At 36.3% G+C, this 27,242-nt stretch overlaps 2 protein-coding genes across 3 annotated transcripts in view; both read right to left on the bottom strand.

Moving 5' to 3' along the window:
- Positions 1-4,370, bottom strand: part of LOC149087774 (ATP-binding cassette sub-family A member 2-like) — a 167,783-nt gene extending 163,413 nt beyond the window's left edge. For both annotated transcript variants that reach the window (XM_089231689.1, XM_089231688.1), the window contains exon 1: positions 4,168-4,370. The gene's annotated coding sequence lies outside the window, so the exon portion shown is untranslated. The remainder of the gene's footprint in view (positions 1-4,167) is intronic.
- A 3,282-nt stretch (positions 4,371-7,652) lies between these two features.
- Strip (striatin interacting protein) lies at positions 7,653-27,148 on the bottom strand. The gene is made up of 15 exons (XM_089231690.1): positions 26,967-27,148; positions 24,449-24,518; positions 22,059-22,133; positions 21,017-21,272; positions 19,848-20,023; positions 19,599-19,726; positions 16,360-16,548; positions 15,905-16,264; positions 14,600-14,671; positions 11,750-11,827; positions 11,565-11,662; positions 11,194-11,421; positions 10,859-11,027; positions 9,379-9,583; positions 7,653-7,959 (listed from the first exon to the last, which is right to left on the bottom strand). The coding sequence occupies exons 3-15, from the start codon at positions 22,069-22,071 to the stop codon at positions 7,691-7,693; spliced, it is 2,241 nt and encodes a 746-aa protein (XP_089087816.1). The 5' UTR covers positions 22,072-22,133; positions 24,449-24,518; positions 26,967-27,148; the 3' UTR covers positions 7,653-7,690.
- Between the last annotated feature and the right edge of the window lie 94 nt (positions 27,149-27,242).

Here is a 27,242-nt window from a genome sequence, read left to right on the forward strand (position 1 = left end):
TCAGGCATCAAAGAAATTGATATTGACGCCTTTGGCGATTGTTGAATTAGAGTCTGAGGACAACACAAAACGTTTTTAATTTATTTCAGCATATCCAACAACATGAGGGGTTACCACAAAGCGTATTAATAATTTCTTAAAAGATGTCTTAAAGTCTTAATCTTAAAGCCTTTAATACGCTTTGGGTTACCATATCTAAGAAACTGAGGAAAATAAAATATTTTGGACAAATTTTTTTTGGGGAAGGGTGGAATGGGGGAAGGGTGCTTGGTTCCGACATTTTTGTTTCAATTTGCCAAGCCTTTCTCAAAATGGCAGATAAGAAACAGTTCACTAGTGGGTTTAGCACATCAAATGAATGTAATTCATCAATTTACACAACACAAATTCATCTAAATTTCATAACTCTATAAGTCAACTATAACAGGGCTTGACAAAATCCTAGGTACTAGGTTACCTTCACGCCTAGTTTGCCTAAAAAATTGTCATTAGGGTCTATTTTTTTTAAAGTATGGTAACTTATGTAATTTTTTGCCGGCATATCTGCTAACATGGAAAGAGATGCCAATCTCCTGAAATAAGTAGAAAAAAGCATTATTTTCAACTTTTTTTGGGAAAAAAAAGTACATACTTGGCTTGATACCCCCTATAAAGGGCTACAAAATTTGGCTGGAGCCTAAATTCTTTCTTCTTTATTTGTTAATCCCTGAGCTGAAACCTTCGATCTTATAAAGTTTGTCTGCTATAGAGTATCTAAGGAGAGAGTTACAAGGCTACAACTAAGGGAAAGCAAGAGGTTCTGGTGCCCCGGGTGCCTAACCAGTGGGGAGGGAAAGGGCAGAAATTTAACCCTCTTCTTCAATATTCCAAGGGGCGACAAAATGCGTGCTTGCCCCGGCTGATCAAGCGTCTAGTTATGGTTCTGTCCATCCAGATATGCTGGGAGCCTGAAATGCCATACCTGCTTTTGTGTGATAATCATTTGGTTGGAAAAATTTTTTCTCGACAACCGCACCACTGCCTATAAACAGCAATGAATGACGTGAGTGAGTAACACTGCGAGTTTTTCATACCGTAATCAGTACAGATCGTAGTAGAACCAATCTCTATGGGTCAACAGTTGCATGGGTAATATTGCGAGAGGGCAGGGGACGCAATCGCCCAAATTCATTGTCAAAAAGGCTACCCCCATCAATTTCAATACAATCTTTTTTTTTTTGTCGGTCGTTTTCAGCTAGGACAAAACCCTCTATAGATGAAATTCTTATCCATAGGGGGTGTTTTGTCTCAGGTTAAGTGATGCTTTAGGTGCTACCTATCAGGCTGAAAATGTGTAAACAGCTGAGTAAACACAGTGCCTGCATAGCTTTGCTTGAAATAAATTAAAAAAAAACTACGGTGACCCTCCTAAGGCAGAGGTTCCCAACCTTTTTCAGCCGCTACCCAAAATCAACAATAAGATTAGCTTTGCGACCCATGGGACTGTTTGTTCTTCAAATTTAGTGAAACCAGTGACGCAATAAGTGCATTTATAATAGTAAATGGATTCGTGCGACCCATGTCGAAAGCCCTCTGCGAATCAAGTTGTAGTCACGACCGAATCTCTGCCTGTAAGTGGATTTGTACGACCCATTTGATAAGCCCCTGCGAGTCAAATTTAGGTTGGGACCTATAACCCGAGCAAGAGTCCCCTGGTTGTGAAAGTGTGTGTGCGACCATCTTAGAAGCCCCTGTAAATCCCTGGCTGTAAGAGAACTTGTACAACCCATCTCGGAGAAAGAAGCTCCTGCGAAATAAATTTGAGTAGGGACCCAGGGCCGCAATAGGGGGGGGGGAGCAGGCGGGTCTCGTGCCCCGGGCACTGGACCCGAGGGGGCGCAAATTTCATTCTGAAACCTCTCCTTCAACATTACAAGGGGGCGTCAAAATGCGCGCTTGCCCCGGGTGACCAAGCATCTAGTTGGTCCCGACAGGGCCCCAAGTCGAAATCCTCGTGACAGTAAGTGGATTTGTACGACTAATATCTGAAGCGCCCTGGGAATCAAGTTGTGGACGTAACCCATAGCTCAAGAGTGTATTCCTGCCTGTAAGTGGATTTGTACTACCAAAGCCTCCTAGAGAGGAGTATCTAGGAGGCTTTGGTGCTACCCATATCTGAATCCGCTGCGAATCCAGTTTGGGCCGGGACTCATACTTCTTTTAGTACATAGTTTTTTTAGTACTCGCTTCGGCAGTACATATAAAAAAATTTGAACGATACAGGGACTCATAGTTCAAGAAACCCTGGCTCCAAGTGGATTAGTACGATCATTCTTGGAAGCCCCTCCGAATCAAGTTTGGGTCGTGATCCATTGCATAAGAATCCCTGGCTGTAAGTGGATTTGCACGACCCATCTCGGAAGCCCCTGCGACCCATAGGTTAAGAACCGCTGTCCCAAGGTTTCAACTTCAAAGATTTCGACTTCAAAGTTTGGAAACACTTATTTATGGGGTGGGGTGTTGGTTAGGGGCCATTGCAAAGCCTATCCGTAGTCCCGTAGCATTTCGGCGTATGCCAGTGGCTCTCAAAATTTTGTCACCCGAGGCTGCCTTGCCAAATTCAAGGTTCATCCACTGCTCCCTAGAATAGTTCAGTAGATATTTTCACTCATAAAAGTACCATTTCAAAGCATAAATAGGCTTACACAAATCAATATCTACTGTTTGCTGCGACGATGTTTTCATACACTTTGAGAAACACTGGCGTACACACATTGGACAGGTGTTAATAGGTGGAAAGTGATCAGCGGCGAAATGTTTACCCGAAAAATGCTTCTTCATCCAAAAAGTTGGGAGACCACTGTTCTAGAAGATGTCTAAAACATTGAAAATTCTTGGTCATTTTATAAACATTGTCATTTTTTTTTTTTGGTGACTAAAGCCGGGATTATACCATAAAAGTTTGATAAAAGATATTTTACAAAACTTGGAAAAAACAACCAACAAGCGCATCAGTTACATTCGCTCAGATACAAGCCTATTGATTACACCGTCTTATTGGTTGTTTTTAAAGTTTTGTAAAAGATCTTTTATAAATTTTTAGTGCAATAACGGTCTTAAGCCGGGATTACGCTATTAAAAGTTCGATAAAAAATCATTTCATGCAACTTGAAATATGCAACCAATCAGGGGATATCCAGGCGGTCTAAGGCCGGGGTTACTCTATAAAATTCTTCTAAAGGCTCTTTGATGAAACTGGAAAAATACAACCAATACACATATCAGTTATATTCCAGCAAATGTAACCAATAGGCTTATTGGTTGCATTTTCAAATTTTATAAAAGACCTTTTCTAAAACTTTTATATAGCTTAATCCTGGCCCATTAGATCATAGGCACGTCAAAACAAGAACTTCAAAAAATATCGTTGCAGAAGGATTATTGTTATATTGAGAGTGAGCAGTTCAACATTCGATACACGGTATGTCAGACAAGACGAAAAAATATCGTTGTAGAGGAATTACCGTTATATATAGAGTCAGCAGTTCAACATTTAATTACGGGCATGTCCGAACAGGACTTGAAAAAAATATCGTTGTAAATGGATTATCGTAATATCGACAGTTTTTGCATGACCAAACAAGACTTGAAAAAATATCGTTACCGTTACAATCAGCAGTTCAACATTAGAGTACAGGTATGTCCAAACACAGGACTCGTTATATCCAGTATCGTTATAGAGAGGTTTCCACTGTTTTAAAAATAAGTACCAAAAAAAGATTGAAAGAATGAAATTAATTGTGTTGTATACGAGTTCAAATACTAATAAACAATACTGGAGATCAAGATATATTTTTAACCGAATACAGAAAATTACATGCATACACTCTAATGTTGAATTGTTGACTCTCGATATAACGATAATCGCTCTACAACGATATTTTTTCAAGTTTCATTTGGACATGGTTATACTCTAATATTGCATTAAAAAAAGTTTTTGAAATTAGATGCATGTGTTGTGTAAACTGTAGCCATCTATGGGATTAATTATCAAAATTAAATACTTTTTCTTTAACATCTGTGATGTTTTTTGATCGGTACAGAAAATCAATAATCTTTAGATCAGTTTAAATTCGTTTTTAAAATCAATTGATATTAGTATTTTTCACCCCCTTCATGGTAACATACCTCTTGATACGAGTGTCAATTGTATTTTCGAAATATGTCGAAGAAAAATGTCCAGCAATCATATCTTCGCTAAATCGATAGACACTCACACACTTTCCAATGTAAACTTTTTTTTTTCTGTAAAGGGGAGAGAACAAAGGGAAGAGTAAATGATATGTGATCACTTTCGAGAATGAGCACCGATCACAACAACATCAACATTTAAATGATCATCATCACACATACAGATTTAATCCCAGCTGTGTTTTGGATACAAGCTTACTGACCCTCTCCAAACCAAAATTTAGATTTTGTAGCGCCACCTATATTGAGAGTTCTCCTTTATTTTTATAATGACGTCACGAATATTACTGGTTGGCATCAGGTGTCTTGCGCGGGTTTCCGACTGGTGTTCCGTGAGTTGTTTTTTTTTGTGGGGGGGGGGGGGGTTCGAATTTTCAAACTCCACGGAACCCGGAAAGCTTTCAGAGAAGAAAATTCTCTTGTTACTGAAACTCGCAAAGCTGTTCTTTATTTGAATTTCAACGAGATCATGTTCTACAACAAAATTCCAGACCTTAGATGACTAACTTAGAGAGGCCAACGAAGCTACAGATCACGTGACTTTATCCATTTGACCTATGGCAGTGGTCGGCAAACCGCGGCTCACGAGCCACATGCGGCTCTTTGGCCCCTAGAGTTTGGCTATTCCACAAAATACTACCTTTTGGCGCACAATAACTCCAGATCGTCATCTTTTTTCGCGGGCTTTTGCCGAAAGCCCGACTCTGCTGTCATGTGACACTTTCGCGACCAATCAGGTGGGTCGAAACTAGGAAATTCCGGAAAAAGTTGTCGAAAACGAGGCTTTTTTCTTAAGGTACTCAGGGCAGATAGACGCAAAAAACGAGTCTCTTCTTGGGACATGAGTGGGGGACATGCAATGTTTTCCATACTAAGGAACGTCAACCTCCACCCGGTCAGATCATAGAAGACGCTCCTGGGCCACCTCTCTCCATCCGCATCCAACATTGGTCATATACAAGACGAGTGTGGATGGGAGAGTCTGAAGGGATCGACCTCAGCGAACGTACCTCAATCAGATCGAGCCAGCTTAAAAGTACCCTAATTACATTAATAACAATGTACCTACCTATGTAGTTTAAATTAAAAAAAATTTGGCTCTCGAAAGAAATTTCAATCGTTGTACTGTTGATATTTGGCTCTGTTGAGTTTGCCGACCACTGACCTAGGGAATATATTCCCTGAGAATTTAAGTATGCTCTCTAAGTTAATCCTCATCGCGTCATCTGGAATGTCATCCCCATGTGTCACATGACCATACACACCGAGTCGGCTATGCCCGAGATCAGACGGATAAAGTCACGTGATCTCTAGCTTCGTTGGCCTTGAATAGAGTCAGTCGTGCCTAGAGAATGAGCAAGTATGTAAGTGACCAAAAGAAGCGATTGACGGAAACAGGAACAACACTCCCCTAAAGAATACCTTCTTTAGCAGCGATTTACCCGCATTGCTTTCAAAATTTCCTCCATTTTTCAAATTCGAATATCTCGCGGTCATGTCTGTCTGTCTGTGAAAGCTGCACTTAGAAACATGGAATTTTTTTTTGTTGGCATCAGGAGAGACAAGGCAAGAACTTTCTAATTGGAAGTTAGAGCACGGGGGGACCGTATAAATACTTAAGATTTTTTATTTTGTTACACACTGTAATTTCACCCTCACAAAACTGATAGAGGGTAATTTTTGAACACCTGTTGAGCATTTTTTAAATTGGAATCATACCTCTATGATGGAAGGTTGATGAGATAAAGATCATGCTAACACTTACAGGACACCCTGTATATGAAAATCGTGTGCATATAACCATTTTTATACTTGAATGATGCCTATCTTTCAAATGAAAATGAATATACAGTAAAATCCTCTATATCCGTCAACTCTGAACAATGGCCACATTTTTTTTGGAACAGAACACATCCAACTGGAGTAACATTAAGGTTAACATTCAAACACAGATTTCCAAATAACGGTCACTTTTGGACATGCAAGCAAACGAAAAATTATTCATGTCATAAGAAAAATAATCAAGATTAGTTCCAATGATTTTTTCCTTCTTGATTCCTCTGAATATAAAATAAGTATAGATTCTTCCCTACATAGTAGTGGTTTTCAAATGTAGTCTGCAGACTCCAGTTTTCCAGAAGTAGTTGCTACACTAGACACATTTCAGAAAAGAACAAAGAAGGAATTAGGACTAAAATATAGTTGGTGTTAGTGTCATAGTCCAAAGAGTCCTTGGTTTCTATCTCGTTACTTAACAACAACTATGCCCAGAGGCAATGTAGCTCATATTGTGCTTGGAAGACTATGTAATATTATATCCTCTTCAGTGCTGTCTGTCTTAAACCATGACAATGAGACCTGGGCCAATTATAGATAATAAGTGTGTAAATTGGTGACAAGCTATTTTTAGCCAGGTAAGTGGACCTCAGAAAAACAGCTTTGTCCGGGGGCCTATGATTCTTAAGGGGGTCTATTAAGACTACCCATACTCTTTTTACTGATTTCACAAATTAAAAATTCCAAATTTTATATAAAACAAGTCGCATATCACGAAAAACTTCTTTGAAACTTTCGAAGATTTAAAATAATATTAGATGAAAAACGTTGTGAGAAAATAAAACTAATGAAATCAAATCTTATTTCTCGATCATTAAATCATGAAAACAAAATACAGTGGAATCCCTGTTAAACAAACTCAATACACCAGGGGCATGGCCCCCCACAAGGGGGAGGCTGACAGGGTTCCAGCCCCGAGACCCGGGATGATTCTCATAATTTTGTTTTTTCACGCCACAAATTCATTATAAAGGGGCCTGTGAAAAGTCTGGTGTGGGACCCTGCTCCAGGATGTGGGGGCTATGACCAGGGGTTCACAAACTTTTTCCACCCACGACATCCCTATTCAGTGCTTATCCGCGAGCTCCATCGGCTCCCAAGAGATGTTTAACAAAGAATATTTTCAAAAAACCTTTGCCAGGGGCGCCGCAGAGCAGTGACCCTGACAAAGGTTGAAGGTGCACAACGGCACACAATTTGAGAACCCCTGCAATATACTATGGAAACTATCATGCTCTTTACATTTCCATTACTCTTTGAAATCAACTTTTGTGTACAGTGGTTATTATTTGCAGTAGATAAAGGGCACAACGTGGCAATAAGACACATGCCCCAAGATATCTAGGGATCAATGTAATAAGATTCCACTGTGACAGCTGCACAGTGTACAAAAAATGTTTTCTCTGAGTAACTTTTAACTGATGCAGTTTTCGGCAAACTATTCAGAATAAAATGAAGAACACATTCACTTATTTTATTAATGAACAGCTCTGACAGCAAAGAAAAGATTTTTTTTCTTTTTTAACCTGCGAAACATAGCGATACCACTGACTTACACACATTAAAATCTACTATAACACAACAAATATTGTCCATAAATTATTTTTATATTACAATGACTACATCACAAGAACTTTTGTTGCAAAAGCTGATCCCAGTCAACTGACACTTGAAATACTTCTCTGTTCAACCAAGTCTCATAGTGATACTTGAACTCATCTGTCAGTTCAATCTCACGCCCCAAAACGCTCAAGAAATTATTGTCCACCGGATAATACTCTGGATCGCTGCAGAAAGATCCAATGCGATCATAACGCCTGTTATGGAATCGATTGATGCAGGCTTGCAAAGCGAATTCTTCTGCTTGAAAATCCCAGGGCCTAGCATCTAAATCTAAAGACGGGGAAAAGAGTATTACTTAATATATTTGAGATTAAATGCAAAACAAATTACATTTTTAGTAATTACTAATGTGCTTATGTTAAGCACACATTATGCACAAACATTTTAACAAGATTTCACAATGTTGGTATACCACTGTCAAAAAGGTATGTTGATATGTTTTGCTCATAATTGTTGATATTCGTGATTTTTGTTGCATGTGTCTGCTATCATGGAAAGGGTAGAGTTGAAATTTGCCACACCATTTTGAAAGATAATGTTTTTGGTATTAATGTTCACAACTCTAGAAGTACTATTTCATTAGTTGGTATTTGAATGTTTATACTATTATTCAACCATGCATGTAAACATTCCTCTGAGGAATTGCTTACAATTCTGTGCATGCCAAAGCGTGTTGCATGTGTGTATGCGTGGCTATCATATTTATGTTGTCTGAATTATGAATTTTTTGTGTTCTACTAGTGCTGCCATCTGACTTCTATATTTTGAACTGAAAATCGTAGATACCTGAATTTTTGTCTCACATAAGCTATTGGCAAAGACTTGCCAATAGCTTGCATTACCGCCTCAAAGTTGGAAAACTGCAGAAAATCAACTTCAGCCGACAACCAATGTGGTTCCAACCTGAATTCTTGCAAAGAGTTCAGAATGATGCTTACACGACTGAACAGGAGCAAATGTTTATATTACAAAACTGATAGCCAATTTCTTGAAGATTGTGTTTATTTAAACAAAACAACAAAAAAAAAAACTAATGTAAGCACCACATCAGCATATGTGTCACGAGCCTTCAAAACAGTTTCTAGAACAAAGTGCAGCAGTGAATAAACCAAAAAATATGGTATATTTACTATTAAAGTCTCACTTCAATCTCCCAGATAATCTAAGGTGTGATAGAACTTTAAAAAAAAATTCTTCCCCCAATCTGACTCCATTTTTTTTTGCCAAGAATAAGTTTCGTTCTCATTTTCCCACGAATGTAAGCAATTTCAGTTTGGGGAGGTCTTAACAAGAACTGAAAGAGTCTTGATACTTGACTGGGCCAGAATTTTTCACACATCCTTCAATAGTAAATTTATAATGTGAAAAAAAAATCAACTCCCCCAATTGTATAATGAATTAAGTCATTGAATTAAGGGTAAAACATAAGAGTATATAGCCCCTCCCACACTCAAAATGACATTTCCTATTAGTTTTCGAATAATCTGAGTTTTCATTAATCCGAGATATAGTCTAGGTCCCTTTATCTCAGATTATAAAGACTTTATTTTCTTAAAGTCTAACAATTGCAAAAATAAATAGTAAACTTTTGAAATCAAAAGTTAAGGAAAGAAAAAGACAGACTTTTCAATTTTTGATGTATTTGATGGGGGGGGGGGGGGATTATATAATGTATAACATATATCTCACCATTTCCATATGCCCAATCATCATTGAGTCTATGTCGAACTTTTTGGTATATGGCAGACATGGTTTTCATGTTACTCTTTCTCCACTGACGACCAAGGTACTTTGTCTGCATTTTCAACAGTTTGAGAACATACAGCTGCATCATGGCATGCTTAACTTTCAATGCTCTCTTCAGTATTGGGGCAGATTTAAACACCACCAGCATCTAAGGATGAAAGTTTGATACACAGAAATTTTATAACACACACTCATAAATACTATTAATTATTTCTTATAATGTTCCAACTTCTATATACATACAGTAAGATCTCTGTATAGCATCTATCACACGTCATAGGACCACAAAAGGGTCTTTTACCCTTTTTTTGGGCCCTATGTTGAGGTGGAATCAACATCAGGAAAAACTGGCACTTTCTTGCTACAACAACCCCTTACCATCATGCAGGCCCTTTGAATTTGGTTTTTTAGCAAAACTCATACACTATTAAAAAAAAAAGGAACCACAGATTCGAGGGTCTTCCTCATTGTGGGGGAAGCACTATAAAGTACAAAATGTGCCAAAGAAATGCAGAAGAAAACCTCTGGACCAAAATGTCAGCCAGCTTATAACTACAAATTTTTAAAGGTCGTTACCATTATGATTAGCAAATCTGGTACAGCTGACTGGATACCAAGCAAAGATAATTGAAAAGAAAAGTCGCATTCAACTGTGGGGAATTGAACCACGTCGATTGCGCAGTCCTTTTCAGCCCAAAGGAACGCAGTGCGTTTAAGAAAAAAAAATTCTGTCCTCTGTAGCTTAATGGCGGCAAGTGTAAGATAACAGATGAGATGTCATGGGGGGTTGGGGCTCAATTGCTTTTAAAACATACCTCCATCCTAATATGTGTACATTCATCTTAACTAAACCCCGAAACTTCTCCAACTCCTAATCTCATCTCGTCTGTAATCACCACAAAATTTGTTGATCGCGACAGTACCCAATTGTCCGGGGAAAATATACTGTAAAAGTTTGTATGTTTTTTTTTCTTTTTTTTAGACACAAAATAAAGTGGTCCAGTCTCTGCCATGAAGCTGGGCTGAAGAGATCTTGGCAACGAGATCAGTCCAGTGGCAAAGTTCTGGCGTTCATTCATTCATTGTAGCTTAATGGCAGAGTATACGCCAGGAAAAAGTGTGAGATTGGTGGTTTGATTTCCCATAGAGGAATGTGACCTTTCTTTCCAATTATCTTCGCTTGGTATCCAGTGTGTGTCACCTGTACTTCATATAATTAGCAGAGAGGTTCATTGTTTCGTTTGATGCAGTGAGATATTTTCCCCTTCAATATGCTTGAAGAAAACCAGACTAAAAATGCTGGATTATTAGTGCATGGCTGGATTATCAAGAGTCTACCATATTTTCAAATAACGATGTACACACACAGAGAAAATAATAATTTTCACATAATGCGAAAAAAGCTGAGAAACTGAGTTGATACCATTATTCTAGAATGCTTCCACTTAGTCAGCTTATTCAGCAATCGTAGCAGATTTATGCATGAGAAGAGATTTCGCCACGAGTATATCTGATCACCCATTTCAAGTGTCTCTTCAGTTAGTTCTGGCTGTTCACCGATTACACAAGCAGGAAAGTCAATCACAGTTATCCTAAAAATATTATAATTACAGTTCATAGATAGTCATGGTTCTGCTTCTATCAACACTTACGTTTATGCAAATAAATTGAAAAAAAATATATAGAAGACAGATAACTTTTTAATTTCACTCTCACATTTATAAATAAATAAAAAAATTCAGTAAAACAACAACTTACGTATTTTTAGCGCCTACATACGACATAATGTTCTGATTGAAAAACTTTAAGACCAATGGAATGCAGTTGGCAAACATGAGCTGCTGGCTCAGAAACTCAAATTGGTATATATGATTGATTTTTAGATGTTTCAAAAGCAGAAGCAAGATTCCTGAAATCGCTTTCACAATGATCTCTTTATGTCGATTCACATCAATGCCAAGTTTTAAAGACTGCACAACTGTCATACTGAAATATTGAGTTCAATGAAAAAATTAGCAAATATTATTAAAATTACATGGCTTTATCAATGTGTTTCGATATTATGATTTTAACATTTATGTACCATGTTGTTTCTTTATTTGAGAAAAAAAAAAAAAAAAAAAACTCACGGCATTTCTTCAGGAAGAACATCTGCCATGATGTTAATAGATTCGGATTTTGCTTTGGCAGTAGGTGCAGCAGCAAGAAGTATTTTCAACAGAGCAATCTAGAAACCAGATCCAGAAACTGTTGAAAATATTTGATTGCAAAATGAACCTCTGAATAATAAGAACTGAATATACAAAATAGTTACCATATATGGTGGAAGACTCGGAAGAATGGCTTGATATAATGTTTCAACTTCCGTTTGGCGTATAGAGAAACATTCAGCCTAAAATAAAAGCACAGAATGATTCAATTTACAATATCATAACATGAATGAATTAACAAGGTGGTGACTGCAATATAATAAGAAAAAACTGAAATAGAAAACCTTCAGCTTGATAAATTTTTATATGATTTCATAGCAACCATATTTAAATTTAGTTTGCGGTTAATAAACTTCCTTCAATCTCAATTTTGGCATAATTTTTCAAATCTAATGGTAATGACAGTTAATACTATTCAAAATTATAGGACAATTTACTAGAACATAAATGTTTCAATGTCTATATCCATCTCCCTTGAATTGCATTTTGCCAATGTCTCTTAAAACTATAAAGAAATGAAAATTTGCGATTTTCACCTAATCAAAATTTTTACTATATTTGTTTAGTCAAATAAATGGTATAACAGACTTCTACTACAATGCATGCCACTTAATGTGATCACACCAGGACTCTGGGTTTCTGATAACAATACCTGATTAATAACTATATCTAAAAGAAATTGACAAGCAAATACAATGACCATACATCACGCTTGATACTTTGATCCAATGGGACAGATGAAAACAGGACAACTCAGTTTTTCTTTTCCACATACAATAAAATTTGTGCATAAAAATACTTTTTCTAATTATAAACCTGCCGCTAACAATATTTTCCTTGGTCCCGGTGGAATTCCTATTCAATAGGAAATAGCACAAATGCTGAAACTGTCAACAACGATAACGTGTCTAGAACAATATTTTTTCAAGGTCTGTATAGCATTGTTATAGATTGGTTTCACTGTAAGTGGTTGCTAAATGTTCAATCATGCATTCCCTTTTTCCATATTGTTCAAAAACAGGATATTTTTGCTTTAAACTAAAAATCCTGTATTTATTATTATTATTCAGTCATTTATTAAGAGTTTAACACTCTCTAATGTATTTCATAAATCACAATAACTTCTTTAATGTACGGTATGTTCCATAGATCCTCTGAGAAAGACTTTTGGTCAAGCAACTGCGAAACTGAAAGAAACTGAACAAGAACGGAAGGAAGGGCGATGACATCTTCTGGCTTCCTACATAGTCTTACACATAAATAAAATTAAATGATACTAATAATTTATGGGGAAAAAATGGATCTGGTTTAAATTTTAGCTATGTACTGATGTAAAAATGTAAAAAAAAAATAAAAATAGGATGAAAAATAAGTTGATAACATAAACCAAAGTGTAAATAATTATAAACAAATTTTTTTCCATGATATTGGTTTGTTCCATACCTTGCTAAAGGGATAACCATACCTGAATGATAACATCACCTGCGATTCTAATAAGCGGCATCCATTGCATTTGCAAATAAATGTAGTACATTGCTCAGAGACATACACAGGCAAAGGCATGGGTATCAAAAATTAAAAATATTTTCAAATATTTTAGTAAAAATGATATCAAAAGGAAATACCATTGTATGCTACCATAATCAATTTGATGTTGATAAAATACCTTCTTAATTACCTTCTTAAATACCTTCTTGAGTTAATAACTCAAAATTTTTCTCTGCAAGAGATTCCTTCTTTTCTTCCTCTACAAACCTTGTTGCTCCCCCCCCCCCCAATCCAAATGTTGATACTGTGTAGGCCCCTGAGACATAGCTACCAGAAGAAATGAAATGCCTTATTTGCAAGAAGATATCATCTATAAGTTTTATAAAAAAAATTCTCTATACTTTCACTCCCTTATAACGGTACATCCTAATCTTTGAAGCAGGCTTTCTATATCCATGGATGACAGCATTCCCCACTATCCATACAAATGTTTTCAACAGCTAGCTGATGCGAGGATGAATTCAGGGAAGAAAGAAAATTCAACTGCCCTTGTGGGGAATCGAATCCACATCCTCTTACTTGTCAGGTGAGCGCCCTAGACCAGTGGTTCCCAACCTTCAGAAGCCTGTGGTCCAGTAAATCTCTTTTGTGTAAGTCAAAGGCCCAGTGATACACAAAATTAATGGGAAATTAAGGGGAAAATAAAACTGTGAATCACTCATGTTCCGATGTGACTAGTGTTAGGGCCCGGTACCTGGCGCAGCCCAGCAGTTGAGAAGCACTATCCCAGACTAAAAAGGCAACAAATTTCAATTTTTCCTTAGAGCTCGATTCTTTGCAAGCGAAAATTTTCTTTTTCACTAAATTCATCTTTGCATCAGCAAGCTGTTGAAAACTTTTGTATGGATAGGGGAGAGTGACATCGTCCTTAGATGAGTCCCCATTTAGTGGCAGTGTCAGCAATTGTGAGCATTGCCTAAGTTAGGCCAGACTGTTCATGTAGGTCTCGTTCAGTGCACGAGCTCTAAGGAGAGATATTCGTTGCCTTTGTAGTCTAGTGTGCTCATCTGGCAAGTGAGAAGACAGAAGTTTGATTCCTTGCAAGGGTAGTTAAATTTTTCCGTTCCAAAATTCATTTTTGCATCAGCCAGCTGTTGAAAACCTTCGTATAGGCTTTCCCTAATCATACTTGCAAAATTTATCTCTAGTTCAAGCTTTGTAGTTGCACACTTTGAGCCCCCAAAGCAGTATGTTTTGCATTCTTCTGCAACAAGCCCTTGGCTGACTGGAAATGTTCTGGAGTAAAAATCCCCATACTAGTGTTTTCTACACTTTTCTTACAATTCTTCTAGATTGTTCTGCGACATGCATCACATATTTTGGCATACATTTTGCTTTGAGGCTTTCAGCACTAGTGGCCTAACAATTTGCTACAAGGATTACAAACACAATAGGCAGGAACAAACCTTAGAAAGTGGATGCTCCATCATTTCCACTTCTTTCTGCATTTGAATCTCACTCAGCGAAACATAGATGTGCTGAAAGGAAAAATAATTTGGATTGGGTGAAAAAAACGATGTTTTATATGCAATATAAAATATTTAGTACAAATACCACAAGAAATTATTCCGACATTCTTTGATCAGTCGATTGTGGCTTTTTGTGTAGACTTTTCAGCACACAAACATATATATTTTATTCAATACCTTACAACTGATTTTACTGCAGTTAATTTATTTTTTTATGAGTTTTAGTGCTGATACCATGGGAGCTCTATTGAGTCTACATAGGGTTATTTTTTCAAGGTAATCTTCGGTAATTTATCAAGGGTCGATTAAAAAATATGTAACAGTGCTTATAGATTGATACTGGTCCTGAAAAAACAATCCAAATGCAGTAAAAAGTTTGGATTACAAGTATTACACAAGATGAGAAAAACTAATCAATAAATAAAATTATGAAGATAAATGAGTAATGCTTCCTAACATGAGCAAAAAATGAAATGCAAAAAAATTTTGAATTGGTGAATAAACGATATCTTGCAATATGAGCAATAAATATGCCACAGCTGGGGATAAGGACTAGGAATATGAGGTTTTGTATATTTATGTTATTATGTGATAGAGGCATACCAAGTTCTATGTGATGACAACTAAAAAGCTGATGTCTCACTTTTTCTCACTGTGGGTAAGGTTGTCTTCTAGAGTTCAGGAGCCAGGCTCAAGTACTTTTTGTGGAGCTCTAGTTTTACTGTTTTAATTCATAAAAGACCAAACAAAAAACAAAGACACATCATATTTATATGCACATTAACGGAAACATTCATTAGTTTTGGGGCCCTTGTATGACTTAGGTCTTCTTTGCAAGCCCTATGGGCTATTCCATATCAAGACAGTTTCGCCCTCTTGTTTTGTGTTAATGCAAATGGCTATTTCAAAGTGGATCCCCTGCTTATTCATGCCATTCTGCAAATATTTGAGCCTTCAATATGAAAATATAAAACAATATAAAATAAATCAGTTTGCACTTTTATCTTTGGAAAGAATCATGACTGGCATGTCTGAAACATTTCAGGGTTTGTGGAATGTAAATTTGAATTTCCATTATTTCTTAAGGGCAAGTACTTTTTGATATTTTGTTTTGGATTATGAGCATGAGCGTGGAACAAATTATTCTACCAAATTTGAAGTTTCCCTGTATCTCTCTGCACATGAACATAAAAATCTACCAAACTGGAAATAAGTGTATAAGAATAAGAATTTGAAACTAACCTGTTTCAAAACCTTGAGTCCTTCATGTATTGGTTCTGGTAAGCCGGCAAGAGATGTACGATCATTTTCGAGACGGAATCCAACAAATTTTGTTCGAGTATAACTCAAGTACGCATCAACATCTTTCAAACGAACTTTTGGAGTCCATGGTAAACCTTTCAATGGAGGAGGATTTGTCGGACTAGATAATGCTGATCTGACAGGAGTGGATGGTCTGGGTGATGGTGGCCTGTAATCTTCATCGATTACAACAGAATCCCTTTCTTCGATGTATCGTAGTTCCTCATCATTACTTGAGTCTGTATCTAAATCTTGAAAATTTATGCTATCATCCATGCTTGACTGTTTCACAAGACTTTGCTGTAATACCAAAGTAAAGAAAAAAAATTTTAATCTTGAAAGAAAAAAGAAATTGAGGATTCAACACTGGTACTGATAGGAAAATAACAATTTACCCTTTTGAAAGGTCTGTTGTTTTTCCTTTGCTGCTGAGCTTCAATTAGATCTGCTGCAGAAGCTGGAGGTGACGCAGCTCGCATAGTTCTAGTAATTTCAACAGTATCTTCCAAAACAGGTGGCAGATCAGCTTCTTCACGATATTTGTTCTTCAACTGTTTCAATGTTTCTGTTCCTCCTAATGAAACCTGCGAAACACAAAATCTGTGTGAGTAAGAAATAAGGATCAAAGAATAAATTCAAAAGGCTTCATTCAGATTAAATGGTAAATTTGAAATAAAACTTATTTATCACGTGCATTTAAGAATAAAATAGGTTTATGAGATAGAGACTATGATGGCTAGACATTAAGTCGCCAAAAAAGCATATCGCCACAATTCATTTTACAGCAGAAACAGACTTTTTTCTACACCCTCACCTCTCCACAATGTCTAATTTATATAAAGTACTGAATAAGTAAACAAATCGGACTGAAATAACAAATAGAAGTTTTTCAATATTTATTTAACCTAAATGAAAATTGAGGATTCATTTATTGCTTTAATTCTATCATCGTCAACCTAACATGAAATAGAGATACTGTATTTTGCAAATTTTTCTGAGTGTTTAGAGATTGAAGAAATATGCTGTCACTTCTGTATCACATAAAACTTTTTTTCAAAGCAATTCTTCAATTTTTCCCTCAGCTTATTATAATTAAAAAGAAACGGTAATAAAATACAAATCATGTCTCCATTTAAATCATCTAATCAACACAAATATGTTTAACAACAGACATTTTCATTAAAAATTAAAATTTTCGACAGCAAAAGCCAAAAATAAAGCTGAAACTATATCTGAACCTAGTTTTTAAAATGGAAATGATCCTAAAATGCAGAGAGCAGACACGGTTTAAGCTAGGCTTTTGCTCAAAATGAATTCAATATGAGTTCAAATATTAAAACATTATACTTGGAATCTATGACTTGTGAATTTCCTAGCACATACTGGCTAATGCAAGGGAATACAGTTATTACTTTTTTTTAATCAAATCAAATTTATTATTACACAAGTACAAAGAGAGAGAGAAAATGTATAAAAAAATTTACCAGGGGTTCAAGTAAAAAAAAAAAAAATAAAATAAAAAAGACCCATTTTGGTAAAAATTAGTATGGGAAGCAAAATTTCGAACAGAAAGTAGTGGAGATATATATATATATATACACACACTCATGTCCATAAATTGAGGATAATGCCAGTTCCGGCAAATAAAGGTTCTGAAACAAAACAAACGCTACTTATTCATAAAGCCCATTTATTAAACAAAAGATAAAGAACAAAAACGATGGTGTATGTATGATATCATTCATAAAAACTATGATTTTTGCTCCCTGGAGCAATTGTAAAAAATATCTCCTTTACAAAAACTTACTATTACATGGTTGGTATGATGATTAATACATTGTATGTCTCCCATGCGATGAAATACAGTCCGTACAATGCCTAGGCATGCTGAGTATCAAATTATTGATCTCATCTTGGGCAAGATCACTCCACTCAGCAAGCACTGCTCTCCGAAATTCCGGTACACATGTAGGAGGTGGTTGACGGGCTGCAACTCGTCAGCCAAGCATGTCCCACACATGCTCTATCGGATCCAAGTCAGGTGAGAATGCTGGCCATTCCATACGGGTTATATCCTGATTCAAGGCATTCGTTTACGATGTTTGCTCGGTGAGGACGGGCGTTGTCATCCATAAACATAAATTCTGTGCCCATGGCACCCCTAAACAAACGTACATGTTGTTCCAGAATGATGTCCCGATAAATTTGGGCTTTCATGGTTCCGGTTTGAACATGCAGATCTGTTCTGGAACCCAGTATAATTCCACCCCAACGAGCAATGCTGCACCACCGTAATGTGTCGTTCAATGATGTTGTCTTGGTGGTAACAGATACCTGGCGTTCTCCATATGAAAGTCAGACGTGAACCAGACTGCAAGCTAAACCTGGACTCGTCGGAAAACATCACACAAGCCCACTGTGACGATGTCCACATTGCATGTTCTCTACTCCAGGCTAATCGCTGCCGACAGAGAGTTGCCATGAGCGGAACACATCTGACAGGCCTGCGAGCATATAGACCAATATCTCCCAAACGTCTGTACACGGTTTGCCTTGAAACTGTGGTATCCGTGGCTGCAGATTGCTGACGAGACAGGTCGGATGCTGTGCTCCGTCTGCTTCTTTTGGCAGTTACTGCCAAATACCGGTCTTCATTCGGCATTGTAACTTGGGGGCGACCTGTACTGTAACGTCTACTGACATTTCCGTTATCTTGGAATCGTTGCCAAAGCCTAGAGATGACACTTTGGGCAATTCCAAGTTCATCGGATACTTCCATCTGAGCACGCCCACATTCCAGGCGGCCGATAATTCTACCACGTAAAAAATCATCCACATGCGTCCTCTGTGTAACTATTCGCACATAAGCGCCTTACAGAACTCTTGTAAACAATTTTACTTCTTTGCCACCATTCCTTATATACACTCTCGTCATTGTGACGTACTATCGGCATCATCTGGTGGCTTCCTGAAATTTGCATATCATTCTTGCAGATGTGTGTGATAATTCAACAGGTGAAATTTTTACTTTAGATTTCGATTTTCGTATAATTCTGAATTATCCTTAATTTATGGACATGAGTGTATATATAAGATTCATTGCAACAGAGAAGTGTAATTTAAAAACAGTTTTACATGTTGCGTCAAAAAAAAAATTTAGATTAGAATCAAAAGCAAAAACAACTAGATACAGCACCCAAAAAAATTTTAAAAAATGTTATGTTATTTAGGAGTTATATGAGCAACAAAAAAAAAAAAACATTAAAAAAATTTTCTATACCATCAAGTGAGAAAATGAATTTTGCTTGACACATTTTTTAAAGGATGATAAATTAGTATTGTGAGTCATTTCTGGATTTACTTATCCAGTTACATTATCCATTAACATTTTACTTATCTCAAAATTCTACAATACATCATCAGTTTGTTTGGCAAATTAGGTGTAGTTCATCCTGTATATATGACACTTTTAGGTTAGTAAAATAAGGATGAAAAAAAAAGTCAAGTTCTAGAAATCTGCAAGGTTATTGGAGACCAACTGAATAGACCACTGCACTGGCAAAACATTTATGTAATGTTATATTATAGAAATTAATATATATTAGCCACATGATTCTAAAATAATAAAACTTACTAAAATACTTTTCCATAGTAGCAACAGTGTTTTCTTAATAGGAAAATGTGGTGCTGTCCCACTACAGAATTTTGTCACCATAATGAACAAAGTGTGTACTAAAAGTTCATCACCAGAGGACTGTGAAGCTGAAAATATATATAAAACATTACACATTCAATTAACATTGAAATTATTAATCAAAAGTGCAAAATTTCTTGATCAATATTTAACATACTCCACAGTGAACACCAATCAATAAAACGTTACCCAATTCTTTGACAAAGCTTTCTCGAAGCAGCTTCATCTCCTCTGTGTCACTTGAAATGGATACTCTCAGAACCTCAACGAATGTATATAGCACGTTCAAGATGATACGCAAATCTGTACTGTCACCAAGCGAGACGGCAGGTTTACGCAAAGCAGAGGTTGCAGCACTACTGTTTCTGTGAGAGAAATATACAATGCATACTTCAGGCTTTTGATAGAATTTAAAAATTCAAGTATACAAAAAGAAAAAAAATTGCAAAGAGATAAAGAAAAGTTAAATATAGATATCGGAAGATTTATTTACAAAGAAAATGAATAGAAAGATGTAAATCTGTTTTTCCAACCAAAGTACAAAAACATCATATGTATTAATCCTTTTACATAAAGGCTTATGGCAACAAAATTGACAATTTGTACTTGAAGTTCATGCAATACATCTCAGAAACTGGTATCTTGTTAACATTTAGGACAAAGAAAAAAACATGAGTGGAATAGTTTTTCCCTTCCCTTATATTGCCACTTTTTCCCTTAAAATGTGATGTTTTTTTTACTTGTCCAACTGTAGCAAGAGAGAAAATAAAATAATGTCGAGATTAAGAAAAAAAAACCTCATTCATAGGGGATACCAGTAAGTACATTATAAAAGTTTGATAAAAGTCCTTTTTATAAAACTTGCAAGATGTAACCAGTAAGCATATCGGTTAAATTATAGCATATGAAACAAAAAGGCTTTACTAAAAAGGCTTGCTTTTTTTCAAGTTTCACAAAAGATCTTTTATTAAAGTGTGACAGTGTAATCCCAGCGTTAAGCGCTTTTATGAGAAAAAAAAAATAGAGCTCAAACATGTTTCTTTTATGTACTCTTCATGTGCCTTGCTCCTTTCCAACCAAACTCGCTAATGGCAGTAAATTGCATTATAGTAATATGGCTGGAGTTGGTGTTGGTTGAAGCAGCTTCCATGTTATCTAAGCAGAGATATCTCACTCTTATAAAGAGGAAACAGTTAATACTCAATTAACTTTTCGTATATATAACAATACTCATGTATATATTATAACTTAAATACTCAAAATCTTTCCATTAAGGACTTTTTCAGTCCTCACTAATATATTGATAAAAATACGTACTATAAAGTAGGATTAGTTTTTTAAAAGTTTGAAATACTTACTCTATTTCCATGTTTAAAAGCTGAACAAATACACCAAATACCCCGAACCGATATAAGAAGAACACGTTTTGCCTGGCATATTGTGCTTGCTCACTAAGGAGATGACATTCACCAAACACACCCTGGACTAAATATAAAATGGCTCGAGCAGCTTGCATACGCATTGGTCTCTGTGAGATTTCAATGGAATTCAGAAGTAGCAAAACAACTTCTTGCTTTTGCGATTCAGTAAATGAAACCCATTTAGCTGACATACCTGAAATATTTGGGAACCAAAATTATAAGCATGTGCAAATATATTTGTGTCACATTTGAAATTTAGCCAAATAAGTTTTATTTTTTACATATTTTCTTATAAAAGAACATTTTTCTTTCAGTTTCTGATAAAAAAAAAAAAAAAAACCGGCATAAATTTACTGCATATTATTTGTGAAACAACCAAACTGCCAAAAGGTTCAATATTGTGGATAGTTCAAAAAAGTCTATACATACAAAATTGATTTGTGTGTGTTCTCTATACAAATCTACAATTTTAGACACATCGTCGGCAAATTTTTTTTGCAAACATATATACCAAATGGGAACCGACTTGAATGATAGGCTACTTTAAAAGTTCATTTGAGCTGGGCAATAATGATTACTGAACCTCAACAATCACTTTTGGAATGTTTAGGCTGCTTTGATTATCGTGGTTCCCTAGCAATGCGTTTCAGACGTGCATATGTATTTACAATGGTTTGTCGCTTCTTTAATGCTGCCAGTATTATGTATTCCTTAAGTTCATTCCTTTATAATGGTTTGTCACTTTTTTCAATCCTTTCAGTAATTGAAGAAAATCCGGGCAGCGCCAAGTATTATAGCTCGTAGTTTATATAATAACAGTAAACTTATCATCATCCCTGATAATGATTTAAGAAATGAAAGAGTTTTCAGTAAAAATAATCTATTTACGTAATCACGATCAATCAAATCAAAGCCACATACAATACGTATAAAGCCACTGGCACACACAAACAAAGCAAGAATTTGATTCTTTCATTACCATATTTTTCCATAAGATCTTCAAACGCTTTCTTATGCAGAAAAAATTCTGGTTCTTCAGTATAACTGTATAATTCTGCAGAAAATAAATATAGGAAAATTCATAAAAAAATGTCAATGCACTCCTTCTAGAAATTATAGTACAATCGAATCCAATCATAACAAACTCTAAGAGAGCAGAGAAATCACTTTGTTATAAAATAATTCCAGGTTTTTAAAAGCATTGCTTCTATGAAAACTTAAATTAAACTTAATTATGATGTGAAAGATTTAAAAAGTGTTCAATAAACTGGGATTTTCACTATAATGGTATTCATTAAAACTGGATTAGATTGTATTAATACTGATTATACACTGAGGCTGGATAAATCTCAAGCACCAGGTCACCATGGCAACTAAAAATTGGTATTGCCACCTAAAATTTTCTTTGCGTAATTACTAAGTTGTAGGCTGAGAGTAGCACAAAATGCTTGGAATTTATAGCAGCATATCTACAAACACAAAAGTGGGCTACTGTGTCCTGAAAAAATCAAAAGAAACATTATTTTGGATCGTTTTCTTCCGGTGAACATTGTTTTGTGCCTAGATTTTTTTGCGATTTGTCCAGTCCTGATATAAACATAAAGTAGCATGATATCATCAGCCAAAATCAGTTTAAAAAGAAATTATTAAAATATATAAATATGGTGTTTGTGTTTTAAAAAAAAATCAGTGTTTTTCTTCCCTACCATTTTCAAGTAACAGATTTCAGTTAAGCTTAAGTGCTACCACCACAATGCAATTAAAGCTCATGATATGAAGCATAACTACCGTATCAGCTGGCACATCGCAAAAATCAAGGGACACCAGCTTTTTTTAATGTTGAAATCTGGTCCATTCCCAGCAAGCCGGGAAAAGAGAAGTTCAATAAGGATAGCACAGAATACATCCGAAAAACAATATCAATTTACATTAAATACTGAATAAATTAGCAAATCAGAATAAAATCTAAGTTTTTCACTGTAGCAAACTTGTTCTGTCCCCCTCTTCCTAACCAGACCGTAGTCCGCCACTCAGTCTCAATGAAGAGATATAAGCAGGCAGGGTTGAAGATCTGGGCCATGCTGGAACTTGATAACGGTAATGAAAATTGAGAATTTATTATTACCCTAATTTAATTATGGTTAACCTAGCATGAAATACAGATTCTGTCATCTGCACAATTTTTTGCATATTTAAAGACTGAAGCAACATGCTACAGTCGATGCTCGTTATAACGACAACATGAAATAAAGACCACTCCATTACAAGGACAGGTAGGATAAGTCCCAATAACCACTATCATATATGTTTTTCTTTTGATATAACAACCCTCCCAATATTATGCCAGTTTTCGACATGATGAAGGGGTTGTTATATTGAGCATAGACTGTATTACTACTTGACCATACACACACTTCACACATAGTTTCTAATGAATCAATACATGCTGGAATGTGTGTTAAATGTGTGAATCTGAGTGTATGTGTGGCCCCTAACATATTCATGTTGTGAGAGTTGCACTTGTTGGTGTGCTGCCATGTCTCCTATATTTCGAAATGAACATGATAAATGATTGAATTTTCACGTTATGTAAGTTTCATGAGAGTAGGTCTGCACCTGCTCTCTGTGGAGAGACTTTTTCAAATGGAAGAACAGATTGCATTCATGGCTAGAAGTTGGGAAATGGCAGAAAACACAATTTTCAGTCAACCACCACTGTGCCATCAACAGGGTTGGAACCTGGATTCTCAGGATGAAAGTCCAGCAGAATGATTGTAAAGCAGCGGTAATATGCTGTCACTTTTGTATTTGAGCGCATCGTGTTTTGCGGTGCAAGCCTTTAATTTTTTTGCTCTGCATAATCCAGTTTCACCAACGAGCAAGGATTACAAAAATAATTCACTGTTTACCATGTTTCTATTTTAACTCATCAATGTAAACAAACAAATATACTTGGTATCGGATATTTTTAATCCATCAAAAATTTGTTGAGAAACACAAACACAAATTTCGAACTATCTGAACACAGTTCTGAGACCAAGAAAGAAACCCAAACTTCAGAGAACAGACAAGAATCAAACCAGCCAATTCAATTAATTCTTAGAGTCTAGATAGATATTAGAGAATTATCTTGTATCTATGACTCGAATTTCCCAGCATACTGGTCTCTCTCATTGTTTTCTGACATGCCGGCTGGTGAGAAAAAATACAGTAATTAACTGAGAAACTTAAAATTTTTTTTTTTAATTTCACAACATAGCTCAGGCTTTAAAATGATGAAAATATTTGCATAAAATTATAATTACATGTTATTTGTTCTGCAACATTGAAGAAAATGCCCCAATTACTTCAGCACTAATAAATACTTACCAGCAATTTCTTCTTCATGAGCATCAGCATCAGCATATTCAAAATCCAGATCAGGTGAATCCGATATATGCTAAAATTTTAGAAAGAAATGAAATGTTTTAAACACATGCTTTGACAATTCTATGTCACTGAACATTCAAGGTGATCACTTATCTCTTTTTAAATCTCCCACGCCCGTCATTTAGGGGGGTCGGGGGCCGTTGCCCCCGGCATTAAAAAACACACTAGAAATGATATATATACACAAATATATAGTAGGATGAAATACAAGAGAAATGAAGATAAAAATGAAGAGGTAGTGAAAAGTATCTTTTGAATGCCAAAAGCGCTAGTGCTGCTCACTTGTTCTTTCAAAAATATGTAATAAAAAAAAAGATTTTAAGAAAAAGGAAAAAAATTGAATTTTACGAGGGTGAAATAGAACCTATGCAGTGGGTCTTCATGGGGGGGGGGGGAACCCCACGCATGATTTGAAAAGTGTAGGCATTTCTGAAGGGTGGCTATGCCTAATTGCATTAAAAATGCCAACACTCTCCCCATGATGAAGACCCACTGCATAGGTTCTATTTTCTATTTCACTGCTCATAAAATTCAATTTTTTTCCTTTCTCTTAAAATAATTCTTTTTATATATATACAAATATATATATATATATATATACATACATTGAGCACATGTTCTTTGCCCCCCCCCCCCCGGAAAAAGTTGAAATGACGGCCCTGAATCTACCTTATCACCAAGGTCGGAACCAGAGGGTGGGAGGGGGAAAAAGGGGGGGACACTACCCTAGACTGCAAATTTTAAGGGAGAACAAAACACTAGTCATAAAATTATTGAACTCTAGTATCCCCACACACAACTCATATAAATCCTAGATACTCCCTGGCCATCACTCAGTTTTTTTGGAAATTATGTCAGTGTTTAACATATAAAGAGGGCTAAAGCACACGCTGCCCGTGGAATTCAGTGCTATGATTTAGGAGAGTATCTAGAGGCGTAAACTTGAATTTGGTCCATGGGCCTGAGCGCCCCCCCCCCCTCCACATTTGCCACCATCTCCATAGTAACTGTTGGGAATTAGGTTCGAGTTTCCTCCTCTCCAATGTGATTCTGAGCCCTCCGAATATTTCCAATAACTTTATGCCTCTGGGAGTGTGTGAATTGGTAGGCACTTTCAGCTAGGCACGGGTCACAGAATATTACTTTTCCCAGGTGTGGAGTGCTCCTACAAAAACTTTACGAATGTTTTTTTTCTCATAACAATCTACCTGAATAATGCATCGTTTTGACTGCGACTATCCCTACTACACATACTCTTTGACATTGATTTGTTTGAAAACACTTCAAGCAATGCCTAATACAGGGACTCTCAAACCTTTACCACGACACACTTGGGTAAAATGAAAATCTCACAACAACCCTGACCAACTTTGAGGAACTCTGGTAGCGAGGCAAATCAAAATGATACATTTTAGAAGCTTACTGGCATATTACGACATTCAATATCTCATGACACCAGAGGAATATTTACAGTGGGCGGTGCTATATAGCCCAGAATGGTAAGATTAAAGGAAGTGGCAAATTTGAGGGACGAGAGGTCAAGAAAATTTACAGAATGGCTGAAGAGCGGTGCAATCTGTATAGCCCACAAGCAATAAATTCCTCTGCTTAGGTTTAACAAGGGAGTGACTAAGTTCATGAGTGACCTATTTTTTCCCTTTCATCTTCGGAAATATAGATGGCAGCACTGAAAAATCAGACACAACACTAGATATGCACCCAGACTTAGGTACACACTCACACTGGGTAGTAAATTGCCAATGGCTATAGACTTTCGTTGTGTTCAGGTTGAAAGAAAGTGAATGACTTAAACAGTGACTCAGAGCATGTGCAAGCATGTGGGTGACAAAAACAGTGTGCAAGCATGTGGGTGACAAAAACAGTGTGCAAACGTGTGAATGACGAAAACAGTGTGCAAGCATGCGAATGACGAAATAATGACCTAAAGGGCGAGGAACCAACCAAAAGTGAAAATTTGGGAAGTGATTGAGCATGGGAGTGACTGAACGAGCAACTTAGAGTGTGCAAGCATGTGGGTGAATTAAAGACGGGAGCAAAGTGGGCTATAGCTCAGAGCGGAAAATTCGAGGATTGAGCGAAAAATAAAAATAGACTAGAATGGGGGAAGGGCGGCGAATTTTAATTAGCCTACGAGCAGCAAAGCCCCAAACCCGCCTCCGCAAGACACCTTTCTCAAGAACCTCATTAGATTTAATAACTCAGATCATAGTTTCTCACCCTTTTTTGTCTCATCGCCCCTTTAGAAATTTTTATCTCCAATCGCCCCCAATGCAATCTAACCCATAGGATCCTATGTTATACTCGTAGTTTCTATCGCCGCCCTAGAACATTGCATCGACTACGTTGGGAATCACTGACTTAGATTAATAACTAAAAATAAGTACTTTCGTTCTCCCAAACACATAAATGCTACCTCAATCATCATCAAGAAACTTACCGGGTTAGAGGGCCTATAGGCCCCCGGAAAGGTAACGAATCTATTATTATCCGCCAGGACGAACTCTATAAAGTTATCAAGTTAATAAATATATTAATTCGAAAAAAAATGACTTTAAAACTCCATTTTCCACTCAGAAAATGTAAGAATCGTTGTTGTTGTTGTTAATTGCGAACGCATGGACGGCAATGACCAATGTCTTTGACAAATGTACGTCAACGCAAGCTAAATTTCCATGAATTTTTGTTGAGATGAATGAATGAAAAATAAAATATA

Source organism: Pholcus phalangioides, unplaced genomic scaffold (assembly GCF_987345545.1).
Source record: "Pholcus phalangioides strain wild (caught in Gottingen) unplaced genomic scaffold, Ppha-v1.0 ptg000004l_1, whole genome shotgun sequence".
NCBI lineage: Eukaryota > Metazoa > Arthropoda > Arachnida > Araneae > Pholcidae > Pholcus > Pholcus phalangioides.

Excerpts from the sequence above, each read along its gene's own strand:
- Strip (XM_089231690.1), bottom strand. Across the intron at positions 20,024-21,016 it reads CTTTTAAACATGGAAATAGA|AAACAGTAGTGCTGCAACCT; the intron begins GTAAGTATTTCA and ends TTTCTCTCACAG. Across the intron at positions 11,663-11,749 it reads CGAGTCTTCCACCATATATG|ATTGCTCTGTTGAAAATACT; the intron begins GTAACTATTTTG and ends TCTGGTTTCTAG.